This window comes from Cyclopterus lumpus, chromosome 19 (assembly GCF_009769545.1).
Source record: "Cyclopterus lumpus isolate fCycLum1 chromosome 19, fCycLum1.pri, whole genome shotgun sequence".
Classification (NCBI taxonomy): Eukaryota; Metazoa; Chordata; class Actinopteri; order Perciformes; family Cyclopteridae; genus Cyclopterus; species Cyclopterus lumpus.
The window spans coordinates 14,060,243-14,078,129 of NC_046984.1; the positions used below are offsets into that span (position 1 = coordinate 14,060,243).

The 17,887-nt window shown below is 40.3% G+C and overlaps 1 protein-coding gene across 1 annotated transcript; it reads right to left on the minus strand.

The window, feature by feature from the left end:
• Window positions 1-1,330: 1,330 nt before the first annotated feature.
• Window positions 1,331-13,243, minus strand: ldb3b (LIM domain binding 3b). Its single transcript, XM_034558603.1, has 8 exons — window positions 13,148-13,243; window positions 9,883-10,034; window positions 9,536-9,611; window positions 5,992-6,014; window positions 4,251-4,448; window positions 1,899-2,065; window positions 1,735-1,771; window positions 1,331-1,427 (listed from the first exon to the last, which is right to left on the minus strand). Exons 1-8 carry the CDS (start codon window positions 13,241-13,243, stop codon window positions 1,331-1,333), a joined length of 846 nt encoding a protein of 281 aa, XP_034414494.1.
• Window positions 13,244-17,887: the final 4,644 nt, after the last annotated feature.

Here is a 17,887-nt window from a genome sequence, read left to right on the forward strand (position 1 = left end):
CAAAGCCAATGCTCAACAGTAGTATTTTATTACTCTCTACAGTTTTTTTTTTTTTTTGTTGCAATTTTCAATTAAATGTTAATATTCTATAAAGATATTCTGTTCAAAATGTTTTATTATTATTTGTATTATTATTATTATTTTGACTGCTTAAACAGACAAAATACTAAATACTAAATGTTCTGATCTCTCTAAGTGTTTAAGTAGGAGAGTTCGTAGCATCAGTGTGTGTTGGTATCAGTAGAGCCGGTTTGGGTTTTTGCGCATATCATAACATATAAACAAACACACTTTTTGCAAAATGAAAATTGAGTTTTGACATAAGACCTTGAGAATATTCTTTATTTATTAATCGCAACAAATATTCCCCTCAGAGAATGTCAAGTCACTAAAGGTCTTTCTTTTTTTTTTTTAAATCATATATTTATTGAACTAAAACAAACTTTGAGAATGCAGTAGCGGTAATATTCAGCTGTCGGGCTTCGTCCACCCTGCTACGATAGTTGTGTCATGTCACCACCAGCAATTGAACAGTCATATTATTCTGTCAAAAGCTATCAAAAACTCTTTCTGAATGATGTTCTTTCTTGCAAAGTCAAAACACCCCCTCTATCAACGGCTCAAGAAATGACACGAAATATCCTTAAAATTATGAATTTTCCTAAAATAGGGAGTGCCACGTTCATTTAATTTGCGAGTGTACAACAGTTCACTCAGCCATATGGTTTTAAGAAAACATTTATTCACATTGATATAAGTACATTTGTGAGTGCATTTTTTTTTTTACAATACTATACTTGTGCACTTACGTTAATCTCTATGTGTGCATTTGTCCTTGTGTGCCTTCTCACAAGCATGCTTAGTGTTAAAATTCATACGCCTGTGAACGCGCTTTATGTACTAAAAGAAACACCAGTTCTGCATTTTCACTTGATTATTTTTTGTACAATTTGCCTTTCGTTTTAAGAGAGACAGAACCACCAAAAAAAACAGGACAGAAAGAAAGAAAGAAAATCCCAAATGCGGGATCAGGTCTCAGCAGCGGACAAATACATGTGACAGCGTATGAACACATTCTCACACTAACATTTAGTATTTCACATACTAGACTACACCACTATCTCACATCCCTCCTCCTCCTCCTCCTCCTTTTTAATCCCTCCATAATGTATCCCCTCTTCTTGTTAACTTCTGTGCTCTTGTCCATGTTCTCCTCCTCCTCCTCCTCCTCCTCCTTTTTAATCCCTCCATAATGTATCCCCTCTTCTTGTTAACTTCTGTGCTCTTGTCCTCCTCCTCCTCCTCCTCCTCCTCCTCCTCCTCCTCCTCTCTATTCCTGGACGTTGAGGATCTGTGAAGACAGTCCTTGGTGCCAGTTCTTCAGCTTGGCAAAGCGGGGCCCTTTCACCTCCGACTCAAACTTATCTCTGATGGTGTGGAAGACAGGTCATATTTACACTTTTAAGCACAATTTTAAACAAGTATTTAGTTAGATATGACGATTATGTTTGTACAGTACGCTACTGAGAGCACTGGTGAGCTTAGCTCTAGCGTAAAGACTGATTATTATTATCAGGCGATTGATTATACACTAAATAAAACGTAGTTATTAATATTATATTATATTTCCGCCAACGGACAACCCTACATTCTGCACACTGGACCTATAAGTGTAGAGATGACAAGTTTAATTGGGGTTATTTCTTGGCAGTGACCAGTCATTGTTGTTCTTACCTCGACCTCTGCAGAGCTTCCTCATCTGGGTCTTGCACTGCACGAGTGGAAATAAACAAACAGATATGTGGTAAGGACGAACAAAAAACCTTGTTGACTGTGACAAGAAGTGAGGATTTGCAGAGAGTGAGAGGATGAAGAGGAAAGGGGGTCCGTGTACTGACGGTATTCAGTGCCAGTGATGTGGGCCAGCATCCTGAAGCTCTTGGACTGCAGGGTGGCAGCACGACGGGCCCAGTCAGACATCTCCTGGTTCTCTCCTGGCCGGATCACCGCCTGGTAAACCGGAGACGCGCAGTCCACCACGGGGTCCTTGAGGGGCAGAGCGCCACTGCAGGGCGGAGAGTGGCCGGCTGTTAGAGCTCCGAGTGGTGTGTACATGTGTTTAAAGCCCCCAAATGTAATAGATAGATCATAATGTAATAGATGTGGTATCATCTACCACTAGAGAGCGGTATTAATTAGTGTGCATCAATTTTATGTTTAAAATGAACTTAACTGTGAACGTTTAGAGCCAAGTAAGAGCTGTAAACTTTGAATTTCATAGCAGAATTTTATTTAAAATGAATAAAGTTTGAAGTGCAAGTGCCTTTCATATAAAACTACAGCACACCCCAAATGTAAAATAAAGTAGAGTCAAAATTAAATTATCCCCTGGCCTGTTGGTGCTGTATATGGTAGTTCAAATGATAAAAAATGGCTTGATTTGTTTGGGTATTTTTAAACATTACAATTCTACATGAGGGTTGTAGAGTTAAGGTCACATGACAACGTGCAACACAACACAGCATTAAAAGTAAAAAAAAAAGAAGCTATTTTGTTCATTATCATGTTTCTTCTAAGCTTCACTGAATCATAATGGTATTTCCCTTATGGGCACTTATTTCATTAAGATCAATAATTACATGGCTGCTGCTTTACACACAGTCTGTTAGTCCATTGTTCATAAACATGCTACTATTCTATACGTGTGTCGTCCTGTTTGTTGGAGGTGCCTACCGTGGTGTGCAGCAGAAACTGGAGTGTGTTTTCACAGCAACGTGACTTTTGTAAATTTCGCATTCTTTAATGAGTGTTAGGAAAGTGAGTCAATACTGAATGAGCAGTAGTCGTTTAAAAAAAAAAACTGTGACGGGATACTCAGAACATTCCCATGCCATCAAATCCCATCAGGCTCCCGAGGCTATGATGACATTTATCATTTTTTATTGACGACGACTTAAAAAAAAACAACGACACATCTCACACTCTCACACTTTGACCAAAGTACCTCTAAGTACTTTCAGATACGGTACACATAGAAATGACCTCTCGGTTAGTGAGTTTGACCCTTATACGGTATTAATACTTCAAGTCGGACAAATTGATGATGTGCATTTTTCATGAATATTATTTATTATAGTATTAATTCTAATCATTAATCATCATTAATATTATAATAGTCGAGGGGTTTGTGAGACACATGGAGCAATGCACAAGCTGTTATGAAATCACGAGACAAAGGAGATGCGTAGATAGAAAAGGATAGAAAAGGAGCGCTGCGGTACTTACGCCAAGGGGGAGCCCGCCTCCTCACTGAGGTCACAACCAGGAGGGAAGGATGGGGAGGGGTGGGTGGAGCGCAGCACAGGTGTGGTTGGTTGTTTTTGTTTTTTTTTAGAGGGGGGGGGGGAGGGTTGTGGATGGAATGAGCAGAGGAAAGTGGGTGAAAAGCACGGAGGAGTATGCGGCACGAACATAGACAACATTGAAAAGCCCGGGCATTAAGTAAAGCGTGGGCTGAAAGTATACGAAATATATATACGAAAAAGTGTCTTTAAGAGTTGATTTCACCCAAATTAATTACATATCCAGCCTTCTTTTTAATTATCTCCTCAAAACTCTTTGGAATAGAAACACAAAAAGGTTTCCTGGTTAATTTATCGATACTACAGGTTTAAGTCAGGGCCATTGGTTTTATTTATTTCAATCTCATTTGATATTGGGACCATTATTCCTTTAGTTTTTGCCAAAAATACCCATGACCCGAAGCAGATGTTGCAGTTGGTAAAAAGACGCAGCACCAAAAATGCTGAATTTTGACTTCCACTTTGCAGTTTTACAGGAATACACTTTTTTTATGGGGATTATATATTCTTGGTAGAAAGTAGGTTAAAAAAAAACTGCCTGTTTTGTGGTTTCCATGGTCACCGTTTCTGGAAAACTAACTTAATTCCTTGAGTAATATTTAAATTCAGTACGTAGCACAAACAAAACAAAAAGTCAACTCTATTGTATTGTGTGTTAGAGGTGGATACGTCAAAACGGTGGCAAAAACAACAAAGAACCTCTCTGCATGGCGGCATTCCACGAGCAATAAGTAAGAAAGTATATATTTGTTTGTCATTTGGGTGAACTGATCCCGTAATCTATCCATCCGCAGGCTGGTTTGATCATTTTGGGGTGAAGTGAAGTGCGTGAGTGGAGAGAGCGCATACACGACTGGAGAGGGGATACGTTTGGTTGTGTGACCTCACCTGTCGTGTCCTTTGGCCTGCGACTGCCCTGCAATGGCGTCCATGATGGCGTCCTGTGAGTACATGCTGATCGGTGTGTTGTACTGAGCGTGAACAATGGTGGCCTTCCCCCCCGGACCCCTCACCTCAATGGGTTTGTGAGTGGACAGGGCCGAGTCTTTCAGGGCAGTGGGGTTGAAGCTGGGAGTGTACTCCACACTGTTGGTGTCAGGGTGGGGTTAGATGGGGTCAGAGGTCAGGGAAGGAGAAGACGAGAGGTTAACAGACAGGGGAGGAGAGGGAATTCAGGGGGAAAGAAAGCACCAAAGTGAAGGGAGGAAACTGGGTCAACGTGTAGTAATGCAGCTGAAAGGCAGGTGGGGCTGTTGTACGATAATAGCTTGCGGAGTACACCGTCTATGGTGGAGACCTACTGGACGTACACTCAGCTAAAGAGACCAAATTCACACTTTACTGCACCGCTCTAGCTTCATACTGACATTTTTGAGCCTTTTTTGAAGGAGAAACATGTCACATTTCATTGGATTAAAAAAAAAGCTTTTTTATGCACAATTAATTGCCCAGACAACGTTACGAATAATATTAAATTAACACCATTTAATTGAAATGACTATTAAAAGCAACAGCAACAATGTTGCCTAATAAACAACACTAATAAATGTGATTTCTCTTTGTTAAAGCCACTATGTGTAGAATTTTGTTTTGGACTTTTGCACACCTTAATGGAAGGAAGGATTGTAAGATGAATGGGCTGCACCAAACTGTAATAAAAAGATCATATAATTACAATCAAATTCTCACATAGTGGCTTTGAGTTCAATTAGGAGTGTCATTCCCAAGTTGCAGTTTGATTGAGTATTATTAGAACAAAATAGTAAATGACCAAAACACAGTATACTATACATATCACTACATCATGGCATAAATGACTATCCAGTGTTGAATTGGGACAGAAGCTCCATCCATCACGACTTGCAGCTGAACAACTACTTTGTGTCACTAGTGACTACTAGAATAAACAAAGCTGACACACCAGTCCAAAGACAACCAACCATGCTCATGTATCACAAGCAAACTGATTAATACCTGCATGTTCATAATCACACACAGAGAAATATATACACACACCGCGGAAGATGTTTTTCCAATACACACTACAGCCAAACACGGATGTATGACGGACACAACGCACGTGCATTTTTACACCGCAATATACGGCAAATATATGTATGTACACAAATTAATATGATGGCCAAAGGACCAGCAGAGGAGGAAAACATAAGTATATGTATCATAGTTGAGTATGGGTTCAATATTAAAATGATTACTACAATAAACTCTTGTATCGAGAAGAAAAGTTATCATTTTTTCTTTTTGTTTTTAAACTGTGTTCATGTTAAATGAACACAGTTTATGAATATTTGGTATTTTAGTCAAAACTCCTACTTTTATATACTCTTCATTTAGATTTTTACTCAATTATTTGTCTATATAAACTAGTTCAATTGTTAAGTAGGAACGGTACTGAAGTGCAGTCCTTGAGTAGATGCTGTTAATTACATGTTACATTCAGAATCCAATGATCTGCACAATATGCTTATAGGATGAAGTCTGGAGCATTAGTTCAACGTCACGCACACTGAAAACAAAATTGGACAGAACTTCACGTCAAAGCCACGACTCTCACAATGTCCCTACTGACGTAAACGTCATGCACATTGAATACTGCGACGGTACTGACTTTGCAGATGTGTTTGCGATAACCTGAAACAAACCAGAGAGGCACAGACAGACAGAGAGAAAGAGAGAGAGAGAGAGAGAGAGAAGGAAAGAACGTGATGAATCACCGGAGGGTATTTTGGTGATGACAATGGTCCCGTGTGCGTTTGTGGGAAACTATCCAACTGATGCCGTAATCCCATGTGCAGCCGGTGCATTATCACCAGGATATTTCCCAGCTTCCTCTGCATCATCAGGAGTGACTGACAAGAGCAGAAGCGTCTCGATCACATGACACAAAGACACATTTAGCACAGAACAGCCACAAATATACACAACTACACAAACACGACGCATACCACCTCAACACGTGTCGGGGCCGCAGTCGCTAGACGAATCCCAGTCGACGAGCCACCGTTAATGCGGTGGTACCTCGGTTGTAATTTTGCGTATACATTTGAAAAGTTTATTTTATTGGAAGAGATAACCATTTAACAATGTATCAACCAATTGACAACTTGTAGCCACAAGAGAGGTTTGTTTGTAGTAGTCCTCTGCAGCACTCTGCCGCATCACGTTATGAGCCTGGACATCGCTAAAATATTCCATTTCACTGTGGAATTCATCACAGTACAGAAGGAAAAGACGCTCTAATTTCCATTTCAATGGGACTTAAATGCATCTTGTTTCCATCGCCATTAAAGGACAAAGCAGGGTCCGCCGCTGCTCTATTGTTACCTTGGTACTACGTTTCCATGCTGAAACCCCACTTTAACAGCAATATGTGTTTCTTTTAATTAAATAATGCTTTTACTCTGATCACAATGCAAGAAACTATAGAGTTTGATGATTTGAATCACATGCTAGCGAGTAATTTTAAATCGCTACTCGAGCACACAGCGTTTTGTCATCAAGGTCAGACAGAAGCGGTGCATTGTGGGCATTTCGTTCTCAAAGACCGTGTCGTATCTAGTTTCAAATCCAGTGCTTTAAGACTAAATATCTTCCCCATTTGATTAACCCCGAACATCTCTGCTTCTACTGGCGGTGTAAAGGTTTTCACTCTCTCGCTTGAGGGTGCCACACACATAATTCAGCCAACAGATTCTTCCATACAGTACAAATGGATGTGTTCAGGGTCCAGCAGGTAAATTGAGCGGGGCGGGGGGGGGGGGGGGGGGGGGGGGGGGGGGGGCATCTCCCCACGGAGAGGTGGTGCTATCTCAGGGTTGGCAGGCGGGCATCCAGGAGATTCAGGATGACGGTGTGGTAACCGGAGCGGAACATTCCCTGACCAACAGCTGCTCTCTCCTGTGTGTGTGTGTGTGTGTGTGTGCGTGTGTGTGTGTGTGTGTGTGTGTGCGTGTGTGTGTGCGTGTGGGATCAGGAGTCTCTATATGCTCGGTGAGGTGGGGGGCATGATACTGCCGTCATCCTGGAGCACCTCGCCTTGCTGTTGGCCTTTACTGTAAAGCAGCTCGGCTCCAGAGGGGAAACACATTAGTGAGACTGATATCTGGATGTGATATGAGGCGGAGCAGATTGTGTCCTGAATTAACACGTACAAGTATTTCCTGACTGAAGCTTCACCCTAACTCATGCCATCCCACTGAGGAAGGTTCCCTCAATGGTGGCCCAAATTTAACTCCGACCACGAACAAGTATTGTTTGTGTAATAAAAGCCTGATATATTGTATAACTCCACTATCGCACTGATTGACATGTCCCTTCATTACGATGAACTGGGCACTGTAGTTTATTTTTGAATCGACCTCTGTAAATACTCAGTAGTGCACCAAATGTGAATTAATCCGCCACTGAAAATAGTCCCCAACTAATGCACCATTCCCTCCTGATTGAGTAGAGTGCCACGACTCTGTTTTTAGGAAATTGCTGAGCCTTTTTCTTTTGAATAGAAGATTTATGTCTTCAGTTGTCACAGACAGGGAAAATAAGTTTGAAATGTTTTTTTTTTATATGGACTGACTCATTGATGGCTTTGGACCTTTCATGGGATTAGTTCACAAAAATAAAATAAAAAAATAAAACGCCTCTTAAAATCACACTTTTCATTAGTTATGGTTACAAACTCTCTCTTCACCTCCCTACAGTCATATTTTGAGTGTAATTGACCAAAAAAGAGACAAAATGAACAATACATTTTGACTCATAGCATTATTATTAATAAATAAAGGATAATGTAAAAAATAGTATTGTGATATTTATTTTGAAAATCCTAAATGATAATAATAATACTAGCAATAATAATAATAAGATATGTTCTCTCTAATCTACTTTGATTAGACTTATCATATCAGATATCATGTTATGACGGCTGATTAATCAATTACTTGATCTACATCTTTCTGCAACAATTACAATAGTTAAGTATTTAATTTATTGATAATTGTTGAAATAATCTTTTAAGCAAAAATAGCAGAAATTCTCTGTTTCCAGCTTTTTACATATTTTCAGCCATTTGTTGGATTCTATATTAATGAATTGCATCTCAATAGGTTCAGTATGATTTAATAAAAAACAAATACGTGAAGATGTCACAGTGGGCCCTGGAACCTAACAAATCATTATTAGTTGCAGCGCTAGAATGTTTAAATAAATAAGAGAATAAAACACAACGGCCTCGAGCAACAAATGGTCACTTTCTGCAACAACTGTTAAGATATCGATGGAAAGTTCTGAGTATATTTTCTCACTGCGGTCCTGTTAATGTGAAGTTCAATGGGGGACGTGATGTGCATTTGTTTCATTCCTCCAGCGTGAAAAGTAGCACCTTTGTTACGTTTTGTTAAATCAGCTCAGGAGTTAAATCTTCTTCTCTTAGTGTTACACAACTGGAGATCATGTATCTCTGTGATAACCTACCCCAGTGATGAAACTCCCCGTGAAGCTGCCGACCCCTGTCCTAACTTGCCCTGCATCAGCATCATTTCTCTGACCGTTTCGGGGGAGTAAAGGCCCTTTGGGGAATTGTACTGCATCCACTGGCCGGGTGAAGACTCTGCAGATGGTGTGGAGGAGGCAGCAGCTTTGATCGGGGTCGAGAGGAGCTCCGGATCTTTTTTAGGGACTTGGTAGAGGTTCCTTTCAGAGGGCTTTTCTTCCTGGAAAATGTCACAAGACACTGCCTCCACCATTTGAACTTCCTCTCCAAAATGTTTCGGCCCAACCTCCTCTTTCGCTTGTTCTAACTCCTTAAAAAGACGAGAAGAGGTCAAGATAGAGAGATAGAAAAGATCGGCTTCAAGTGAAGCGAGAGTAAAGGTATCAGCTTGCGCCGTCTTCCTTTTCCCTTTCATTTGGTTGCTGTCTTTTTGGTTTGCGGACCTCGCTGCAGTAGCACCGTGGATATTTGACTCCAGGGGGCAGCAGGATGCTGCCTCACGAAGCCATTGAAGAATCGTGAAGATGATATTCTCACAAACAGGACAAGAATGCAACATACATACGACGGACGTACACAAAACACATGAAGTATGCAGATATGCAGCTGGTATATTTTGTGTTGATTGGTCCACTGGTCATTATGGTTCTGGGTGTGTTTGTACCTTCTGGTGGGGGATGACTGACATGGGGGAGTCCATCCTTGGAGTTGCTGTGGAAAATGCTGCAGCACGCTTTGATCTAAAGAATAAACGACAAGATGTTCCTTTAAAATATACCGTTACATCATGTTTTACCAGTTGGCTTTTGAAAATGTAAAGATATCTTACAACTAAAGAAAAACAGAAAAGCCATTGACAAATCCTAAGAACCAAGTGGGGTACACCTTTGTTGGTACATTTAACGTTTTTCTTTTTTTTCTGTTCCACTCCACTCCCTTATAATTTGCTTTCTACTTCTACTTCAGTTTTACAGAAATGGTCGTGTTGGTATTAATGTGCTGGCTGATTACTTTTGCATGGTGAGTGACAGCTTGGTGGAGCCAGACTTGATCTTGTTTTGGGCATCCATGTGCGTCATCCCCTCAGTGCTGACCCCATCGATGGCTGAGATGATGTCGCCCTGGGACAAGCTGCCGCCCACGGCCTTGCTGCCTGGAGTTATCTATAAGGGGCCAAAAGAGCAGCTCACACTCAGACCGCTGACGCAGATTCCTCAGGGAACAAACAAGCAACTGGAAAAGATATGCAGTCACTCAAACATATGCACATATTACAGACTTGAGGGTTATGCATGCATATTGGATTAATGTGTTGGGTGAATGTAAAAGAACCACCACACTGCACATAGGTGTGTGTGCAGCAGCTCAATAAATACAAATAGGAAAAAGGCTGATGAAGCAAAAATAAACTTATCCATCAGCTCTGCAGAAAAAGGGCTGGTTAGAATTTATTTGACCTAGAATCTATTGCAAATCCCTTAAATAAATAAGAACAGATGTGTACATGGATATAAGGTAAAGGAACTATTTATACACTAAAGTATTTGAGTAGCAAATCTTTATTTTAATTTTAAAAAGAGCCCATTTGGTCAAACTTTATTTTTCCAATTGACCATCAGGTGAATCTTTCGTGCTTCCTGGCTCTGCAACAAAGCTAGACTTTAGGGCTTAAACTACCCAGAGAGGAGGTTTAAGTGAGCCCAGAGACCCGGGGCCACACTGTATCGGGTCTAGGCTTACAGTCAACTCGTTAAAGAGTTAAAAATAAGCAACGCTGTTGATGCCCCCGGCTTCACTGTGATTGACCCGACTGAGCCCCTCCTTATCCCCCCAAACACAAACACACACACACACACACACACACACACACACACACACACACACACACCTGCTACTGACATTCATGCAAGACTTCCTTGAATCTATCTTTTTTCCCAATACACTAAGTCCTCCTCTCTGTAATCCACACTTAACCTCCATGAAATCACAGAACGTCCTCGACGACTGTCGCGCTCATCAGCTTTTCTCTTTTTGTGTCTTTTATTCCTTTGAATTACAGTCATTATGCCTGTGTGTGTGTGTGTGTGTGTGTGTGTGTGTGTGTGTGTGTGTGTGTGTGTGTGTGTGTGTGTGTGTGTGGAAAGCAGATACAATGGGTGGGTTGTAGGTGGAGAAGCCAGGTGACACATTATCTCTGTTATCTCAGTGTGATCAAACACACATGTCGACTCATAACTCTGCCTGACCGCAGACACTTCCAATACAATACAATAGGAAGTGGATTTGAGGACTGATTCCTTTAAAACTGGATTGTAATGACAGAGCGATACTGTTTACAAAAAAATGTGTTATATTACTAAAACATAGGCCACATCATAGATGCTTCATCTATCTATTGACTGACGGTGTCCAGAGAGCTGTTTTTATTCTCACAGCAGCATGTGAATGGAATTAAGTGTAAAGTCGTGGATGACACGTTTGTTCAATCACCAGCGGCACTAAAGGTCATACAAAAGGAATGTAGAAGAGCAGGAGAGCTTCAGCTTGCTTAACAAGATGTCAGGAATCCACTGTCTTCATTCCTCTTTGCCGTCTTAGTTCTTGGCAAAAAGGAATGCCGAAATCCAAACCGCGGAGGTGTTACGTCAAACTGTAATGGCACCCCGAGTTGTCACGTCAAGCTGCAGTGTTTTGTGTCAACCTGCCAGAGCCCAACACGACCACAGGATGAACTCAAATCCAGTGAAACAATATCATGGCGGACGCATCAAATCTCCGCCTGGTTGCCTCAGACTAAGGGATCAGAAGAAGTCTGGAGCTGTGAATCAATAAAACACGGGCTGACCGCCAGCTGAGCGTCAGTCGGGACTGAAGAAGGAGGGTTTAAGTCCACGCTGGTCACCTCCTCCACCTTTCCGTCAGCTCTCAAATCCTCCGTCCATCCATTCTGTCACAACGTCCTCTCGGGAGCAGCTCCAAAAAGGCAACGCTGAACTATAAGTGAGTAATAAAGCTTACTAAAGGTAACACAAGCTGCCTTCTGTCCTGTCCCATTCCCATCCCTCTCCATCCATCCACCTCTCCTCCAGTGCTATTTAAAGGGAACGCTGTAAATACACCAGCAGTCCTGCCAGAGAGAGAGAGAGACACGCTGTCTCTCTCTGCTGCCGAGGTTAAAACTATTTAATTTGTAGAGTCGCACTTAATTTCCACCACTTTTTCTTAAATTATAGTACAGGTGTAGTATAGGTACGGGTAGTATAAGTATAATAATCATTCTCTATAAAGATGGTTGAGAAAGTAGAGTATTTATTTTCTTGTTATAACTGAATTTCTTAAAGGTATCATCGCGTTTGTCTGCTGTCATTTGCAGACAAGTAGAAATAAGTCTAACTCTGCCTCGTGGTCATTATCTTTGTTGGAAAATTGTAATTCTGGTATGAAATTTGACAGTAAAAAAAAGTAAATGAATCTACAATCACTCTTTCTCATCTCATGGTTCGACTGGGTTGATCCAAAAAGTAGTTACATTTAAGTCCCGATTATGCGAGCTGATTATGAGCTGAAATGTGAGGCTGGACTCTGTAATCAAAGTACAAAACCTGCATGTTTTATTTTTTTCCAGACCAAACGTTCAAGAAAAGCAGTAAAAGTTACGTAATGCTGTAGCACCCCGTCTACAGTAAAACCAGTCCAGTCTTTCAACTGCTGCTCTATTCTTGAAATCTCTCGGGACCTCCCTGTCATCATCACATGCAGCAACATTACATAACCGCTGCTCAGCCGCTGTCACACCTTTGGACATGCAACACGTTATTGTCAAACCAGGTAAAAAGGATAAAAACTGGGTTATGTTTTAAGAGATCTAGGTAACGTTGTATTACAGTGAAGGGGGTCCTTTAACAAACCTGCTTTGTCAACTTAGATTTAACCTACCTGTCAAAAAAATCAATAAAAAGAAAATCAATATACAAACATATTTTCACCTGCAAATCACCAAAATGATGCGTACGCAGATATTCAAGCAGGACAAATGTGATAAAAGTGAAGCTTTGAGAAGTTAAAGGATTCTGTGTTTACATCATCGTGTGCGTTGGTTTGCAATCAGCATGTCGAAGAGCTTAAGTTTGTCTCTGAAAACAGATGTGAAATAGTTTGTCGTCATAACGTAACGCCGGCGCATTGTTTTCATCAGTTCGCCGGTGTTTGTGAGATACCTCGTTGATGTCAAAAATGTTGTCGTTATTCTTAATATGTAAGTATTTTGGGTCCTCACCCTGGAGATGGTGAGTGGCATGTTGAAGTCCTTTCCTCCCTGTAGTCTGAAGCCCCACGGAGCGGGGCCATTCAGAGTCACCGTGTACGTAGTCATCTTCGGGTTAAACGTCAACACTCCTCCTGCTAACAACTCCTTCTGGCTGCTGTGGTGTTTCCTCCTGCTCTGCTGCGCCCGTGGTCTCCGTCCTTCCCCGCTATCCTTTTGTCGGTGGTCGCTTCTCCTCCTTTTGTCTGCCCTGGCTTCGCTGCTGTTTCTCCCCTGTCTGCTCACCGGCTTCTCAGGACAAACGCTGCTGCTGCTGCTGCTGCTGCTGCTGGGTGGGTGGGTGGGTGGGTGGATCAGGTGCTGTGGAACCTCTGTGACACACACACACAGGCATGCGTTCATGCACACAGATACACACACACACACACACACACACACACACACGCACACACGCACGTGTAGATAGACACACACGTAAATGAGTGCGGGGGCCAAGCCGGGCCACTTCAGAACAACAGTCAACTTTTCCCCCTCCTCAATCTCTTACCCTGTTCACTTAAAAAGTCCCTAAACAAACCTCACATGTTAGAATGTGCAGAAATAAGTCAACTTTAAACGTATTTAGAGAGAAGAGGTTCTTGCCTGCAGAGTTGCTGAGGGTGAGGGACAGACAGCCTAAGAATAGCCGAGAGGAGCAGAGACACAGGAGCCCTGGCCCTTATAAGGCCTGTAACACGAAGCCCCAGAATGCTTCACTGCCGATTCACATCGCCAATATAGACCCCTCTTACTGCAACACATTCTCCCTCTCTCCTTCTCCCTCTCTTAGTGCTATCACTTCACATTGCTAGCACCCTGTTATCCGTAATCAGTCCCTATGCACTGATGCCACATGTTTGTATGAGCGCGATACGGAGCAATTCAATTAGCAGCCAGCCACAGCTGTAAAGGTTAAGTGAATGGACTATATGGACATATACAGAGTTCTTATGATAAAACTGAAATGTCTAGGACACAATCTGAACTCATTATCTTTGTCCAGAGGCTGCCGTGAGGAACCTATACAGGTCACCTATGGTTGAACTCTCCATTTAAAATGTACCTGGACAAACTCAGGACAGGATTCGGGATCAATCATGACACTCAAACCGTAATAAACAACTTAAAGAAACCTCTAGTCTTAGTAATCGCTGTAAGTTACAAATTGACTCTGTTAACTGTTTTGTTTACATTTGTTGTTTACCTGTGTTGACCCGGGTTTGATCCGAGTGGCTTACACCCACAGTTCAAAGCCATGCAGCTTAGGTTAAGTTTCTCTTAAATTTCCCTTGTGAATGTGTATATGTATATACATAGATTATATATATAATATATATATTGTGTATATATATATATATTAAGTATAATATTATATATATAAAATAATATTATATATATATAATATTATACATAATATTATATATATAATATATATATAATATTATTTTTTATATATAATATTATACATAATATATGTCTGTATATAATATTATACATATATATATAAAATATTATACTTAATATATATATATATATATATATATATATATATATATATATATATATATATATATATATATATATACTGTATATATAGCTGCTTGCTAAAGGTGAAGTGATTGCACCTGAAGGGAGCATTTCCAGGACAGCTTGTCTGCCTCAAGTGCCCCCATGTGACCTCTTGACATTTGACAGCACTAGAGGAAATCAAAACAACACACAGATAAATTAAACCCTGATACAACAAGGCCATTGCGTTGCACGCTTTCTCTTTTACACTCTTACATTAAAATATAACCTCTCGACCTTTTCACAAACAGCATCAGTGTTTGACTATTTGACACGTGTATATGCATCTTTAATCACAGCTAGTTCTCTCGCGTGGGAATCCCTTTGAGAGCATGACAGCTGACAAGCAAGATGTCACGGATGCTCTTTTGTCGCTCTTTCCCGACTTCATTCCTATCTATATTTTCAAGGCTTCTTCACATGGGATTTGTTCATATATTATTCATAGCCTGATTTATAGAACATGTTATATTCCTAAAAACATATGAAAACTGTTGTTGACAGTATTTTCCAATTTGCGGAGTAATAAAAAGAGACAAAGAATATTCCTTCCGTAAAAACCGTGTTCAACTTGGCTTCATCCAATGTAGAAATTAATTCAAATTAGCCGTTGATTAATAGTTGACAAGAGGATGCCTCATTTGCATATTTAAACATCAATTTTCAGAAAACTTGTGATACAAAAAACTAATTGTCTTAATGGCATTATCAACCGGGAAGGTATTTCTTCATTACAGTATAGCTGTTTTTCACTCTAGTGAATGGATCTGAATCTGTCCTCCACCACTCACCACTTACACTCAACTCATGCAAATGAAATACCAACTCCCACCTCTGCGGGGCGCCAGTATTCTGCAGGCACTATTCAGGTCAAACAGCATGCAGGATAACTGTCCATCACATCTGCTCTCTGCCTTATTGGACAGATATGACCTACGCGGATGCCACTCTGTTATCTAACATCAGGATGTTCCAGCTGATATCCGCTGTGCATATCTTCCATTCAGGAAACTGACCTAATGATTTATGAATATACCAGTCAGTCGGCACTAATGGGCGGATGAGCAATTGGGAGCGCCACAGACCACGATCATCGTGGCGCTGCACATGAATGTGTGTATGCGAATGTGTGAGCGGAAAGAGAGGAGAAGACCATTGGAGAACACTGTTGCTGCATGCAAGTGGATTGTGGATAAAACAGTTCATTGAAAGAATTATAGGAAGAAAAATTCAAAATGGAAACTATCATTAGTTGCAGCCCTACATTAAGAGATGGAGACATGGCCACCAGTAGTGCAGGATTCTGCAACATTTTTATTTAGAAAAATAAATAATAACAACTCAACATGTCACCATCACTTACCGGTAATTAAACCATCATTTCATTAATTATTCTATAGTACATGAATTGCATCCTATTTCCGGTAACACATTACTGTATGCAAACACTGGACACCACGCTGGCATAATATGCAATGCGGTAAAGTTCCAATTTATTTAACTTTAATAAAAGAAATGTTTGAAGTGGTTCAAATCAGCGTTTGGTCACATGATGTTGACACATGTGACCATAGTTCAGGTCTCCAACCAGAAAGGAGGCTCTAAATGACAGTTTAGTGTGTCTGAAAATAAACGTACACTGTTTATTAACACAAAAGTACGTTGAGTACTTTATATAATATCACACATTGAGTATGTGGTGCAACCCATGTCATTTTGTACATTCATTGATTGGTACTGCAGGACAACGCGGGAATGTCAACCTTTGTTGCCTTGTTAACTAAGATTTTAAGACTTTAACTTGAATGTTGATCATTTAAAAGAACAGTTATTATAATCATAGTCAATGATGCAGCAATCTAAAGAATGTCAAAGGGAAGTGGAGAAAGAGCTAAAAGGATTTTAAAACATAGCGTGGTGTTCTGTATCGTCTATAATGTCAAAAATAAACTCAAATAACAGTGAAGTAATTTAGTAAACTGTCATCTGTATATCTAAAAGTAGATATGACAGCAAGAGGAATGCAAAGTACAGTACTCAGTCGAGTTCCTCAGCGTGGACTCACTCTCATACACTTACACAGCATCAGGTGACGTACGATGGTGTTGTGACACACACGTGACCTGATCTGTGGATCTGCATATCAGCAGTAATGGAAAAATCAATGAGGAAGAGCCAGAAGCGAAACCATCTGATGGGATCCTCTCCTGTCCTTTTTCATGTGTGCACATGTTGGTCTGATTATTATTTAGAAGAAAATCACCTCATTTTAAAGCTGCTTTAAGGGTTTTTTGATCACGAGAAGGCGGAAAGGTTGGAATGAGTCGTTAAAACGTACACATATCAGTACATAATAGTATTTGCAGTGTTTCCCAGAGGTTGATTTGCATATATATCAATCTGCAGTGGTTTGATTTACTAGTGTGAAGCTCATTTTAGAGTCTGCAGCACTACATTAGGGAGGGTTTTTTTAAAAAAAAATTTATGAATGCACCACCCCAGACGACTATAAATACATTTTAAATAATAAATCCAAAACTATAGAAAAAAATATATTTTCATGTGGTGGAAAATCTGCATAATAACAACAGGTGCTAGCAAACTGCTTACTTACACATCTAATAACAGGGCAACATAAGCATCCCAATGAAGTTCATTTTCTAGCCACCTGACAAATGTACATCCAGTGTCTGAAATCAACATACAGTTGCAAAGTATGGTGTTGATTCTCAGTGGGATCAGTAGTGCAACTAGTTCCAGGAGTCACTTGATTCCATGATAATTTAGAAAATACTGTTTAATGCATCTTTAATATCTGTATTTTTAGGTATATGACAATAAAAAAGAAACCGTAAACAATATAAAGAGGGTTGGATATCGAGAATCGGTTCAGAGTTAGAAATAATTTCATACGGAGATAAATAAATTTGTTAAAAGGTATGTTTTTAGAAATAATGGACAACGGATGGGTCTATTGCACTAGGAAATGTTCAAAATATGGCTCATAAACTAATTCTCATTTTTGACGGCCCCATTTGTAGTCATATTGCCCCAGAATATGCTAATAGTTGGTTAATGGTAATGTATCATCACATTCAATGTATATATGGCAAGATAAACAAGACATATTTTGGTTTCTTCTAC